This window comes from Sorex araneus, chromosome 9 (genome assembly GCF_027595985.1).
Source record: "Sorex araneus isolate mSorAra2 chromosome 9, mSorAra2.pri, whole genome shotgun sequence".
NCBI lineage: Eukaryota > Metazoa > Chordata > Mammalia > Eulipotyphla > Soricidae > Sorex > Sorex araneus.
Window position 1 is genome coordinate 14,247,072 of NC_073310.1, and position 12,838 is coordinate 14,259,909.

A 12,838-nucleotide genomic window follows, 5' to 3' on the forward strand; every position below is an offset into this window, starting at 1 on the left:
ATACCTTGCATTACAAAATCCTATGCTTGCACTGTTCCCCGCAGTGTGCAGAGTCTGGGAGGGTGTATGGCTTCCTAAGGGGTGGGCTTCTGTTTGTTTTGGTGGAACCAAAGAGAGAACTGAGTTCTTCCTCCTCTGGAGCGATGGGAGGAGGAGGAAGTGGATTCTGAGACATGGACTCTGGAACTGGGACAAGGTAGATTCTGGGACAGCAACAAGTGGCTTGTGAGTCAGGAACAGATGGATTGTGGGCAGCGCGTCCTACTCTGCGCTCCCACAGCCCATCCACTAGAGTTACCTCGGAGCCCTTCAAAATCCCATAGCCACTGTGAGCAGAACTGCTTCCCGCAGGCCCTCGCTCGCACATCTCAGCTGAGAGGACCCCCTCCCCCGCACCAGGACCCCCGCTACCGGCTCTCCTCCAGGGCTGCCCTTCCAACCACTGTGCAAGCGCGGCGGTGGTAGACTGGGGGGAGCCTGGGGTGTGGCCCTCCCCTTCCCCCCCGCGGGCAGGCGCGGCCAGGGGGCCCTAGGACGACGTGCCCAGAAGGAATAACTTCGTTTCCCGGAGACAAAGGATTCTGCCTTTGCAGTTTCCTGGCCAGGACCCGAGCAGTCTGGCGCGCAAAGGCGGACCCCGCGAGGTAAAGCGGGGCGTCGGGGCGAGAGGAAGCGAGGGAGGGAAGAAAGAAGGTTGGAAAGTGAAAGAGCGTGAACGCGAGGACACGTAGGAGGAAGAGCCGCGCCGAGCCGAGCAACAGGAAAGAGCGCGGGCGCGGGCGAGCGGAGACCCCGGCGGGCGAGAGGAGCGCGAATGAATGACCGCGCGCAGCCCGGATCGCGGGGCGGTGAGTCCGTCTCGGGGGGCCGCTGCCGCCCGGGTCCCCTCCCCCACACCACGGCCTGGGGCCAGCCGGCGCCCGCGGCGGCGGGGAGGGGGTCGCGGGCCCCCCGCGGCCGCCCCCGCGCGCCCCGCCCCGGCCCGCCGCGCCCCCTCCCCGCGGCCGGCCCCGCCGCGCGGCATTGTGGGACTTGTGGTCCCGGCGGCCCCGCGGAGCGCAGCGGCGCGTCGGCACCGGCGGGGGCTCGGGCTCGGGCTGGGGCTCCGGCTCGGCGGCGGCGTGGGCCGGGCAGCGGCCGGCGGGGGCTCGGCGGCGCGGGCAGGGGGGCGTCCGCGCGTCCGCGCCCTCGGGCGGCGCCCGCGCCCCGGCCCCGGCGGCCACCCCCGCCTCCCGCGCGCGTGCGGGCGCAGGTAAGCGGCGGCTCCCGGGCTGCGGGGCGGGCGGCGCGGCCCGGAGACCCCGGCCGGGGGTGCGGGCGGCCCCGGGCCCGCGATCCGCGCGGTCCCCGCGGTCCCCACGGTCCCCACGCCCAGCGGCGCCGACCCGAGGATGCTCCGGCTGCGCCCTGCATCCCGGCCCGGCCGAGGCGCCCCTCCGCCCCGCGCTCGCTACGTGCCCGGCGCCAGCGCCCGGGCGGTGCTGTGGCCTCCCCCTCCACCCCCTCCCGCCACCCCCACTCCCCTCCTGCTCCATCGCTGGGGCCCCCTGCTCGGGTGAACATCCCCACCCCGCGCCCGCCTCCCCCGCCTCGCTCCCCTCCCCCAGCCCCGGAGCGGCCAGCACTTCTCAGATTTCCCGTGGTGATCCGACTCCTGTCCCGGGAGTGAGCACCAGCGACCGCCTCCCCTTATCGGGGGCCGATGCCGCCCCAGCTGTCCACACTCGCCGCGCCATCCTCCCGGCGGCCCCCTGCTCCCTGACCTCCCGGTGGTCACCATCTGCCTTAACCCCTTCTGCTCTGCCTCCCCCACGCCCCGGAGTGCCGGGCTGCTGGAGAGGCTGGGGCTGCTGGAGAGGCTGGCGAGGAAGTGCATGCAGGGAGAGGTCCCTAGCCCCCACCCCCCGCGGAGTGGGCGCCCCTGGGGGAGGCGGGTGCTGGGCAGCCTCCCGCCCTGCTCCTGGGAGTAAGGGGGCGGGGGTGGGGGAGGGCTTCTGGGGTGACCTGGGTGCCCCAGGAGACAGGTACCAGAAGCTCCAGCTCTCGGGCTGGTGTTGTGGGCTGGAAAGGGGGTGGGCTTGGCCCTCCTCCCCTCTCCCCAGCTACTTCTTGATTGGACTTATTCCCAGTTTTAGGGCACCAGGAACTCGGGGGCTGCTCCCCAGAGCCTGCTGACCTCCAGGGTCTGAGGGCAGCTGTTATTAAAGTTATTAAAGGAGAACATGAAGTGTGAAGGCGGTGGGGACTCTGCCCTCCCCCTGGGGGCGGGAGTGGGGGCTGCTACAGATGCTTTAAGCTGGTTCCTAATGAACTGCCAAGCCTGCTGTAGAGGGAACCATTTCTCTCCGTGTCCCGGCTCAGCGGGCGCCTGCTAGCCCCTGGCCTGCTGGCCTCTGGGGGCTCGAAGTGGCCAACGGGGAAGCCCCCTTGCTCTGGTCCCCAGCGCTGCCTGGCATTTTGCGAGGAGGCTGGTGTCTGGGACTGGGGGGTCTGTTGTTTACAGCTCGGCCCCAGCCATGCTCCGTGCTGGCTGTGCAGAAAGAGGTCCCCCCGTGCTGGTGGGATGAGGCGGCGGATGGGGCAGGGGGGAGGGCAGCCGTGGATGTCCAGGGCAGAGACGCCTCAGTCTTCGTGCCTCCTCCATGCCTGCATTTTGGCTTGCCTTAAACTTCCCTGGTGACAGATGGGGACTAAGGCTGGACGGGTGCTTGTTACATTCTCACCATTGACGGCCGCTTGTTACATTCTTACCACTTCTCCCCGCAGGATAGAGGGGAAACCTTCATTCTGCAAAGACTATTTGTGTTTCCGTGCTCTGGGGTTCCCTTTGGGAAATGCTGGCACACAGCACTCTCCCCTCCGGCCCCTCTTGCCCCCTTCTCCGAGCACTTACTAGTGAGGGAGAGCCCAGGAGAGGAGGGGAGGGGAGTGGGGGGGAGGGGGCTGTGTCAATCCCACCGGGAGGGAGTGAGGGGGACCCAGACACTCCGTCTTCTCCCGAACCCGCAAAGAGATGGAGACCAAGTGAGAACAAAATGCAGCTCCCGACCTCCCCACTCTTGTATTTTTCCTAGAAACATCCAGCATTTTCATGAATATTCAGGATGTGTGTGTGCTTTTGACTTACTCAACACTAGTCAAGGGATTTTTCGTTCAACCTGGGCTGGGAAGTAGCTCCGAGTTCGCGGGCACCGCCCGGCTTTCGCATTTGGGGACAAGGAAAGACTCCGAGGTGACGTGTGTGGCAGGGTGAGCGTCTGGGCCTTGCTGCCTGTCAGGACACTGCCTGGCCACCCGCCTTGCACCCGCCTTTGGTTTGTGGGCTCCGCGAGAAGGGGCGCCCGACTACCCAGTACTGAGCCAGCCTATGCCGAGTGTTCCTGAAACCCGGTCCTGGGTACTTTTGCCTCCTCCCGGGAGGTCAGTGCGCCCATCTTACAGATGAGGAAACTGAGACCCATCGAGGGAACATTCCTGCTGCAGGGTTAGAAGGCCTAGCCCAGACCCGCTGTTTGGGGGGGTCCTTCCAGCAGTACTGGGGGGGCGTGTAGCACCAGGCAGCGTCGGAGATCAAACCCAGGGCACTCTCCTCTCCACAGAGCATGCGCTTAGTGCTTTGGGTCTTTTGTTTGGTTTTAGGTTGGGGGGCGGCTGCACCCAGGGGTGCTCAGGTGTCCTCCTGGCTTTGGTCTCAAGGAGCACTCCCGGCAGTGCTCGGGGGGACCATGTGGGGTGCCGGGGATCGAACTCAGGTGGGCCGTGTTCAGCGTAAGTGCCCTCCCCGCTGTACGCTCACCCCAGCCCACTTTTCCCATTTTCTGGGTCGTCTCTTTCAGTGCTTCGAGACGGTGCAGATGTGTCTCGGCTGCTCTGTCCCTGTGGCTGAGGGAATGACCTGGGAGGGGCCGAGAACCTGGGCCTGGGTCGCAGCAGGCTAGAGAGAGCGGGTTGGAGAGCGGCTCTGGGGGCAGACACGGCGGGGCCGGGGGAGGGGGTGTGCAGACCCGGCACGGCAAGGCGGGGTCCATCCCACTCTGGGCGGTTTGGGCCGTCAGGGAAGCAGACGCTGCCCCAGCCATCAGCGGGACGCGTGGCAGGGCCACATGTCTGGGCAGCGGAGACTCCTCCCCATGGCCTCTCACTTCCCTTTGCCAGCCGCATGGCCACTAGATGGTCCAGAGCAGAATGCACTGCGGGGCTGCCACTGGGGTGGGCGAGAGAGAAGGAACTAGAGAAACTGCCCTGCAGAGGCCCTGGGGCTGGGTGAGCCTGCTCTGACCACTCCTCCACGTGCGCCACCTGCTCTGCAGGGCCAGGGTTCTCTTGACTTCAAAGTTACAAGGCCGGGGGCCTGGAAGATAGTGCAATGGTTAGGGCACATGCTAGGCATTTGCACGTGGGATTGCACACGAGTCTGAACCTTAGCACCACGCGGGTCCTGATTGTAGACCACTGGGGGTGCTACCGGGCCTCAGCAGCTCCGCATCCTCAGACCCCTGCTGTGACCCCCTGCCCTGGTTGGCAGAGAATTGCTGGTGGGGTCAGCAACCTTCTGAGCACTGCTAGGGAGACCACTTTGCCCTCCCTTCCCCCAAATAAAGAAAATAGGTTTTTTTTTTTTTTTTTTGCTTTTTGGGTCACACCCAGCGATGCTCAGGGGTTACTCCTGGCTTTGCACTCAGGAATTACTCCTGGCGGTGCTTGGGGGACCATATGGGATGCCGGGGATTGAACCCGAGTCGGCCGTGTGCAAGGCAAACGCCTTACCCACTGTGCTATCGCTCCGGCCCCACGAAAATAGTTTTTTTGTGTACTGAGCCTTAAGGCCGGGAGCAACCTTAAGGATAGTGGGGAGGGCACGTGCCTTGCAGGTGGCTGACCCGGGTACCATCCCTGGCATCCCATGAGGTTCTCTGAGCAGCACCTGGAGTGAGTCCTGAGCACAGAGCCAGGAGTAACCCCTAAGCATTGGTGGGCATTGGCCCCAAACAAACAAATATATATTTACCGAGCCTTAAATTAGCGTCAGGGCTGGGAGGTGGCTTAGTGGAGACCAGGGTTCTGTCCGGACACCCACATGGCTGCCAGAGCCCTACCAGCCCCGAGCACTGCGTGGGCGTGGCCCCCAAAGAAGAGAGAATGATGGACAGTGCCAGGACGTAAACCAGCATGTGCCCATCTGACCTACAAACTGTCCTGATGTGGCGTGGCTGTGAAATGGGGTTTGTGTCCTGGCCCGGGGAGCCTGAGCCAGAGTAAGGAAGATACTTACTTAGTAAGACATACCTAGTAAATAAATAAAGCCCGCCCCCACCCTTCCCCGCCTCAGTTTCCCCATCTGGAAGATGGGCATGATGGCAGCACCTAGGAGGGCGTGAGGAGGACTCTTACGGGGACTGCTGCGGAGAGGGTGTCCTGGAGGGGTGGCGGGACCCGCGTGGGCCTGGGGCGGGGGGTGGACACACATCTCCAGGGAGACGCTGGGTGTACAAGTCACATGTTTGCTTTTGTCTTCTCTCATCCCAGATCGGACTTCCTAAGAGTGCGTCTCCTCGGGGGCCCCCACGCCACCTGCCCACGTGACGGAGACCGGCCGTGCCCCTCCCAGGGGTGACGCAGGACCCGCCTCCGCAGCCATGCCCCCTCCTCCCGTGCCCGCCGCCCTGCGCCCCCCACGCTAAGTCCGCAGAGCCCACGCGCATCACCCAGGAGACCGGCACAGCTGACCATCGGCCCTCCCCCGACCCCGCACGCCCCACCCCGCCCCCACCCCGCAAGATGTCCCTGGAGTGGCTGGGGGCCTGGAGCTGGTCCCTGGACGGCCTGCGGGACTGCGTGGCCACCGGCATGCAGGCGGTGCGGGACTGCGACAGCAGCGCGGCCGTGACCGTGGGCTGCCTGCTGTTCCTCTTCGTGTGGTACTGCTACCGCGTGGGGCGCGAGCAGCCGCGGCCCTACGCCTCGGTGGGCGCCCTCCTGCAGGGCCCCGAGGCGGGCGCGCTGCAGAACGGCTTCGCCTACTGCCAGTCGCCCGCCTGTGTGCGCTGCAGCCCTGGCGAGGGCCTCAACCAGAAGCTCTACCACAACCTGCAGGAGTACGCCAAGCGCTACTCCTGGTCCGGCATGGGCCGCATCCACAAGGGCATCCGCGAGCAGGGCCGCTACCTCAGCAGCCGGCCCTCCATCCAGAAGCCCGAGGTCTTCTTCCTGCCCGACCTGCCCACCGCGCCCTACTTCGCCCGCGACGCGCAGAAGCACGACGTCGAGCTGCTGGAGCGCAACTTCCCCACCATCCTGTGCGAGTTCGAGGCCCTGTACAAGGCCTTCTCCAACTGCAGCCTGCCGCAGGGCTGGAAGGTGAACAGCACCCCCAGCGGGGAGTGGGTCACCTTCTACCTGGTCAACCAGGGCGTGTGCGTGCCCCGGAACTGCAGGAGGTGCCCACGGACGTACCGCTTGCTCGGCAGCCTGCGGACCTGTATCGGGAACAATGTGTTCGGGAACGCGTGCATCTCCGTGCTCAGCCCCGGGACGGTCATCACGGAGCACTACGGCCCCACCAACATCCGCATCCGCTGCCACCTAGGTAGGTCGGCGCGCAGCAGCCCTCCCCCGGGTGCCGGGGGTCCCCCCAGCCCCTGACACCGCCGATCGCGCCCATCCCTGGGAAATGAATGGATCTCGCATTCGATGCTTGGAGGCGGGGAGTGGGGGTTTGGGGGGCGCCGGGGGAGGGGTGGAGGGGCGGGCAGGTGGATGGCTCCAGGGTCTGAGCGCAGGCTTTGCCCGTGAGAAGCCCCTGAGCACTGCCGATATGTCCCAGAGGTGCAAAAAAGTCAGGCAGGGCCAGAGAGAGCGTGCAGGGGGCGGGGCCAGAGAGACCTGCAGGGGGCGGGGCCAGCGCCTTACACACAGCCCAACCCAGTGTGATCCCCGGCACCACGTGGTCCCCCAGGCGTCACCGGTTGCAGCTTTGGACAGTGCAGCCTCCTGAGCACCGTCGGGGTGTCGCTGGTGACCCCCAGGACCATGCCCTCAGCTCTGCACCAGCCCCGTTGACCAGGAGTCCGTGGAGAGTACCCCTCACCCCACCACACACACACACACACACACACACACACACACACACACACACACGGGGAGTTCTGCCAGAAGTTCGGCCCAGGGCAGTGATGGGGGCTGGTGTGACCGAGGGGCCTGGCGCCACCAGCACCCCTGTTTGCCTAGTGGCTGTGGTGTGGAGCTGGCTGAGTCCCGAGGTCGCCTGGGATTGAGAGTGACCTTGCAGGGGCGGGGCTGGGGACTTGAGGGCTGAGCCTGCTGCTGCTGTGTGAGCGTCAGGTGTGGCCGGGGTACGGGTACAGAGTACGAGGCGTGGAGGGGAGGGGGGGCTGCAGCTGCTCCCTGGCCGCGTCCCCGCAACTCGCTCTGATCCCCCCTTAGCTGGTTTGCAAAGCCCCCCAGGGGCCGGCTGGGAGGGTGTGTTTGTCACACACAGCCTGGGGGGACCGGGCCTTCCCACTGAGCCTCAGGGCGGCTGACCCGGGTGGTCACTGGGAGAAGAATGGGCGGGCGAAGGGTCACGGGAAGACGGGGCGTCCTGTCCCCCACAGGGGCCTGGGCGGGGGCTCGCTCGCGTCAGACGTGCAGGCATGGCTGGGCGGGGGCGGGCGGGAGGGGAGAAGGGGCGCTGCGGGCGCGGCCGGGGCTCCTGCGCCTCATCTGCGCGCCCTGTGGGCCTCGGAGCACTGAGCAGCAGAGCAGTGTCTCCTGGCGTGCGGCAGCCGAGGACCCGCGGTGCAGGGCCAGACACCTGCCGGGAAGGAGGGCGCCCCTCTCGGAGGAGGGCAAGGCAGGGGCCCCGGGCACAGGTCTGACCCTGAGGCATGGCAGGGAGCAGCGCTCGGGGAGTCCGGGGCTGAGGGTGGGCGGGGCCGGGGGAGCCGCAGAGGGCGGGCGTGGCCACCTCGCCCTGCCCTGCACGTGGCTGCGGTGCCCCGTGTCCCGCCGCCCGAGTGACCTGCATGTGAGCACTGGAGAGCTGCTGTGGGGTTCCGGGCGTAGGAGGGCTGGGGCGAGAGGGGCAAGGGTCCGCCCCCGCAGAGCAGGGCTGTGCCGCGTGGATGCGGCTGTGTGGTGGATCTGTGAGCATCTCTGCTGTGTGTGTGCGTGTCTGGGCCACGTGTGCCTGCTGTGTGTATTTGCTGTGTATGTTGCAATTGTGCAGGGTATCTGCTGTGTGCCTGAGTCTGTGCTGTGCACGTTTGTCCCGCGTGTGTGTATCTGCTGTGCGTACATTTGTGCTGTGTGTGTGGCTCTGTGCTGTGTCTGCTGTATACCTGCTGTGTGTGCTGTGTGTGCGTCTGTGCTGTGTCTATGCCATGCGCATCTGTGCTGTGGGTGCACGTCTGCTGTGTGTGCATCTGTGCTATGTGTATACATCTGTGATGTGTGTCTGTGCTCTATCTGCTGAGTGTGTGTTTGTGTTGTATGTGTACCTGTGCATGTCTGCATCTGTGCTGTTTATCTGCTGTGTGTACATCTGTGCTATGTGTGTGCATCTGTGCTGTGTGTATGCCTCTGTATTGTGTATCTGTGCTGTATCTGCTTTGTGTCTGTGCTGTGTGTTGTGTGTGCCTGTGCTGTGTGTATGCATCTGTGTTGTGTGTCTGTGCTGTATCTGCTGTGTGTCTGTGCTGTGTGTGCGTCTGTGGCATGTGCGTCTACCATCTTACCGTGTGTGCATGCGCTGTGGGTGGGTGTCACCCACACACCCTCTTTCAGTCCCATCTCTCCCTTTTTGTTTGGTTTGGGGGCCACACTGGCGATGCTCAGGGGTCACTCCTGGCGGAGCTTGGGGGGCCATCTGGGATGATGGGGGTCGGGCCCAGGTTGGCCATGTGCAAGGCGAGCGCCTGCTGCACTATCGCTCTGTCCCCCCCCCTTCTTCTTCAGCCCTGCTGGTCACTTGCCCCCGGGCCCTGCTGGGGTCCGTGGACTCCCCCAGGGCTGTGACCAGTGGTTTGGTCCTTTCTCTCCCCATGCTCGGCCCTGAGGGAGGGAACGTGTGTCCGCGAGTGACCCGTGTTGGCTCTGTGTTGACACTGTGGGGGTGTGGAGGCCCCGCCTCTGCCACGTCCCTGCCCCGGGCACCCGCACGGCCACGCCTGCTTCTGTCCGTCCTCAGTTCCGGGGCTCTGCCACCGAACTGCGCCCGTCCCTGGCCCGGTGTTTGCCCCCCCACCCCAGGCGGTGCTCAGGGGGCCGGTCCCTGCCTGGGCTGTGACGGGACCGTCTCTCTGGTGCACCGTGGGGGTCTTGGGGCTATCTGGGGGGCTAGTCCAAGCCTCGGGTGCACTCGGGAGCATTTCCCATTCACTGACGTCAGAGTTCCGGCGAGGTGGTGGTGGGTTGAGGTGTGTGCTTTGGGCGCCGCCCGCCCACCCACCCGGGCCCCTCTCACCCCGCCCGGATCCGGGGAGGGGCAGCGCACCCTCACTCACGGGGACGCGCGAGAATCTCCTGCGCCCTCAGCTCCGGGAGCCGGACACGCGCCCTCCTCTCTGCCGGCCCGTCGCAGGGGCCAGGGGTCAGAGATCTGCTCACCTGCCTGCCCGTCCCCCGGGGCCCACCACACCCCGGCCGCCGCAGCCCACCCAGGGACATGGCCCTTTCCCTGCTATTCCTGGGGACAAAGCAGCAGCCCTGAGCCACGCGGAGCCGGGAGACAGGACTGATGCTGGGGTGCAAGCCGGTTCCACCACCAAGAGGGATGGTGGCCGCCACGGGCCCGGTGGACACGGGTAGCAGGGTCAGAATTCGGGGGTCAGAGGAAACGGTGGGGGGAGCCGTGAACCCTCCGGGCCCGGCACTTGCCTCTGAGTAGCACAGCGGCGAAGATTTAGTGGCCTGGAGAAATGGGAGCTTTTTATTCTGGGGGGAGGAGCAGGCTTTGGGCCACACCTTAGTGATGCTGAGAGGTCACTCCTCGTGTGTGAGCCCCTGGGGGTGCAGGGGTCGGACGGTGGGCTTCCACACACAGCTCTGCCAGCAGGAGGCCCACCTGGCTCCATGCTGGGCTCTACACGGTCCCCGAGCACTGAGCCAGGAGTCACCTGAGCACTGAGCCAGATGTAGCCCCTGAGCACCACTGACCACTGAGTGGACCCAGAATCACACACACACCAGCCCGCCCCCTGCCCCGCTGACTCTGGGGCTGGGTCGCAGGGAGGAGAGCTCAGCCTTGCTTGTCTGAGGTCCGGGGCCAGAGAGACGATACAGTGGGGAGGGCACCTGCCTTACATGCAGCCGACTGGGCTGCGCTCCCGAGCGACCCATCTCCCGAGCACAGAGCCGGGAGTAAGGACTGAGCACTGCTGGGTGTGGCCCAGAGACCCAAACAACGAACAAGTGGATAACTTGCTGAGGGTGTGGCCACTGGAAGTCGCCCCCGTCATCCATTGTGTGGGGGGTCACTCACAGCCCAGGCCACGGGTGCCCGATGCCCTAGACCTGCCCCACTTGCTCCCTTCCCCAGCTGTGGCTGACTCCTGTCGCCCGGAGGTCACTGCGATGCGTGTCCACGGCCACCCAGCTTCCCCTCTCAGGGCTCTGCGCCCGGGCGTGGGCCCCCCGCTGGCCCTGGAGCACAGCCGCTAAGCAGGGCTCTGACTCCCCCTGAGCTCCGTGCCCCCACTCCAAGTTTCCCGGCAGGAGACTTGGGAACACGCACGCTCAGCCAGACCTGCCTGTCCCCCGCCTCCGGAGCCGGGCCGGCAAGTGGCCAGAGAGGTGGAACACCGCGGGGGGCCCTGGGCACCCTTCAGCTGCCCTCCAACGGCCGCAGAGACGGGCCTGGTGTGGGTACAGAGGGGCTGGGGGGGCCCCAGGCGGCCCAGCCGGGCCCGTGTCGGGGTGGCCAGCCCAGCGCAGGAGCAGAGCCTGGCGCTACTCACCTGGGCCAGCCCCCCACCTGGGGCCCTGGGGGACCCCAGCAGGCATCCCCCATCCCCACCCCCCCGCCCATTCTCTCCCCTGCTGTCCCCCCCACAGGCCTGAAGACGCCGAGCGGCTGCGAGCTGGTGGTGGGAGGCGAGCCACAGTGCTGGGCCGAGGGCCGCTGCCTGCTCTTTGACGACTCCTTCCTGCACACGGCGCTGCACGGAGGTGAGCCCGCCCGCCCGGCCCGGCCCCCGCGGCTTCCCGGGATGAACTTGGGACCCTGGCCCACATGGGCACACACTGTCCCCTCCGCCTCCCCTCTGCCCACCTGCCGGGGAAAGCCCCGACCGCCCTTCCCTGGGCCAGTGCTGGCCGGCCGGGCTGCCGCACGCGGCTCGAACCTCTCTGTTCTCTCCCCGCCAGGTTCCGTGGAGGAGGGCCCGCGGGTGGTCTTCATGGTGGACCTGTGGCACCCCAACGTGGCCGCAGCCGAGCGGCAGGCGCTGGACTTCATCTTTGCCCCTGGACGATGAGCTGGCGGCCCGCGCCGCGGTCAGGGAGTCGGGGAGTAGCGCGGGGCCCGGGGCCGGGGCCAGGCCAAGGCCAAGGCCGCACGGCGAGGGGCGACCCCCGGGGGTCCCATGGCCCTGCTCGTCGGAACGCCGCCTCCACGGGCAGGCAGCTCGGCGGCGGCGACCGCGGGATTCCGTTTTTATTTTTCTATTCTGGTGAACTGTGGCGTCGGCCTTCCTCTCCCCTCTGGTGACCGTCCACGGAGAACCTTCCGCTTCCATTGCCTTGGCCTTTCGCCCCCTCCTCCCGCACGCTGCAGGCGGGCGAGTCCCTGAGGCTCGGGGCTGCTGCCTGCTCAGCCGTGCCTCAGTTTCCCGCTGCATTAGCATCCCCCGGGGGGCAGCTGTCCGGACCCTCGGGACGTAGCGACGTGGAACTTGCCCTAGTCTCCGTGAGCCTGTGAACGGGCGCCGACGGCCCGGCCCTTCCCGTCCACCGCCAGGTGGGGGCCCTCCACGGCCGTCGGGTCCCCCAGGGCAGATGGCACTGCTGGGGCTGGTGGCCCTGGGGGCTGGCTGGGGGCTCCCCCAGGTCGGCCTCCAGCCCCGGGCTCCCCTGTCACTGCCTCCAGGAGGGGCTGTGGCCATCCGGGCCTGGAGGCCGCCCCTTCCCCGCTGTTCTGAGGATGCCCCAACCACCAGCTGCCCGACACCCCCCCCCTTCCCGTGTCTCTCTGGAAAGGTCCCCTCCAGCCCCTGAGTTCTGAGCCAAGTGTCCGTGAGGCCTTGAGGTTGTTGCCTGAGACTTTCCACATGTCCCTGCATTATCGTGCAGATGCCCAGAGAGAGGGGGAGTGCGGGGGGAGGGGGGTCCTGGCCGTGGGGCTGGGTGCTGGCTCTCCCGGCCGGTGCATGCCCTGTGCTCCTCAGGACCAGCACCCATCCCAGCCGAGGTGTCCTGTGGGTGGCTTTGGGAAAGCGTTGCCTTGGGCCACACCGCCGAGGCCTCGGTGGGCCCTGGCAGTGTGGGGTCTGGAGAGCTGTGGCTGGTGACACGCGGCCGGGTGAACGTCGGTCTCTGGCGACCAGCTGCAACGCCACGGAAGTAGCACCTGGCGGCGGCCAGCGAGAGAGCAAAGAACAGGAGCGAGAGAAGCCGCAGACGGCCGCACGCCGGGCCTTGGGAGAGGGCGCTGCCCCCCCCGGCCGCAGCCCTCCCCGGCGTCTCCTCCACGTCCTTGCACCCCTTCCGCACCTTGTCACTCGTCACCGAGGTGCGTGGCCTCTGTGCGTGCAGGTTTACAGAAACAGCCGCCCCGCGGGTGTCCTGCCCTCGTGGGACGTGGTGGGGTGACAGCAGAGAAATAAAGTATCAGGACAGAGTG

The 12,838-nt window shown here is 66.6% G+C and overlaps 1 protein-coding gene across 2 annotated transcripts; it reads left to right on the plus strand.

The window, feature by feature from the left end:
- The first annotated feature begins 304 nt into the window (after positions 1–304).
- ASPHD2 (aspartate beta-hydroxylase domain containing 2) lies at positions 305–12,838 on the plus strand. Of its 2 annotated transcripts, none has more exons than XM_055147303.1 (4): positions 305–848; positions 5,527–6,586; positions 11,053–11,166; positions 11,365–12,838. In XM_055147303.1, exons 2-4 carry the CDS (start codon positions 5,779–5,781, stop codon positions 11,472–11,474), a joined length of 1,032 nt encoding a protein of 343 aa, XP_055003278.1. In that variant the 5' UTR covers positions 305–848; positions 5,527–5,778; the 3' UTR covers positions 11,475–12,838. The 2 variants fall into 2 exon arrangements, with proteins under 2 accessions (XP_055003278.1, XP_055003279.1); XM_055147304.1 differs by lacking the exon at positions 305–848 and adding an exon at positions 1,128–1,252.

Coding starts and splice junctions, on each gene's coding strand:
- ASPHD2 (XM_055147303.1), top strand. CDS start 5,779: ATGTCCCTGGAGTGGCTGGGGGCCTGGAGCTGGTCCCTGGACGGCCTG. Junction 6,587..11,052: donor CCGCATCCGCTGCCACCTAG/GTAGGTCGGCGC, acceptor TCCCCCCCACAG/GCCTGAAGACGCCGAGCGGC. Junction 11,167..11,364: donor GCACACGGCGCTGCACGGAG/GTGAGCCCGCCC, acceptor TCTCCCCGCCAG/GTTCCGTGGAGGAGGGCCCG.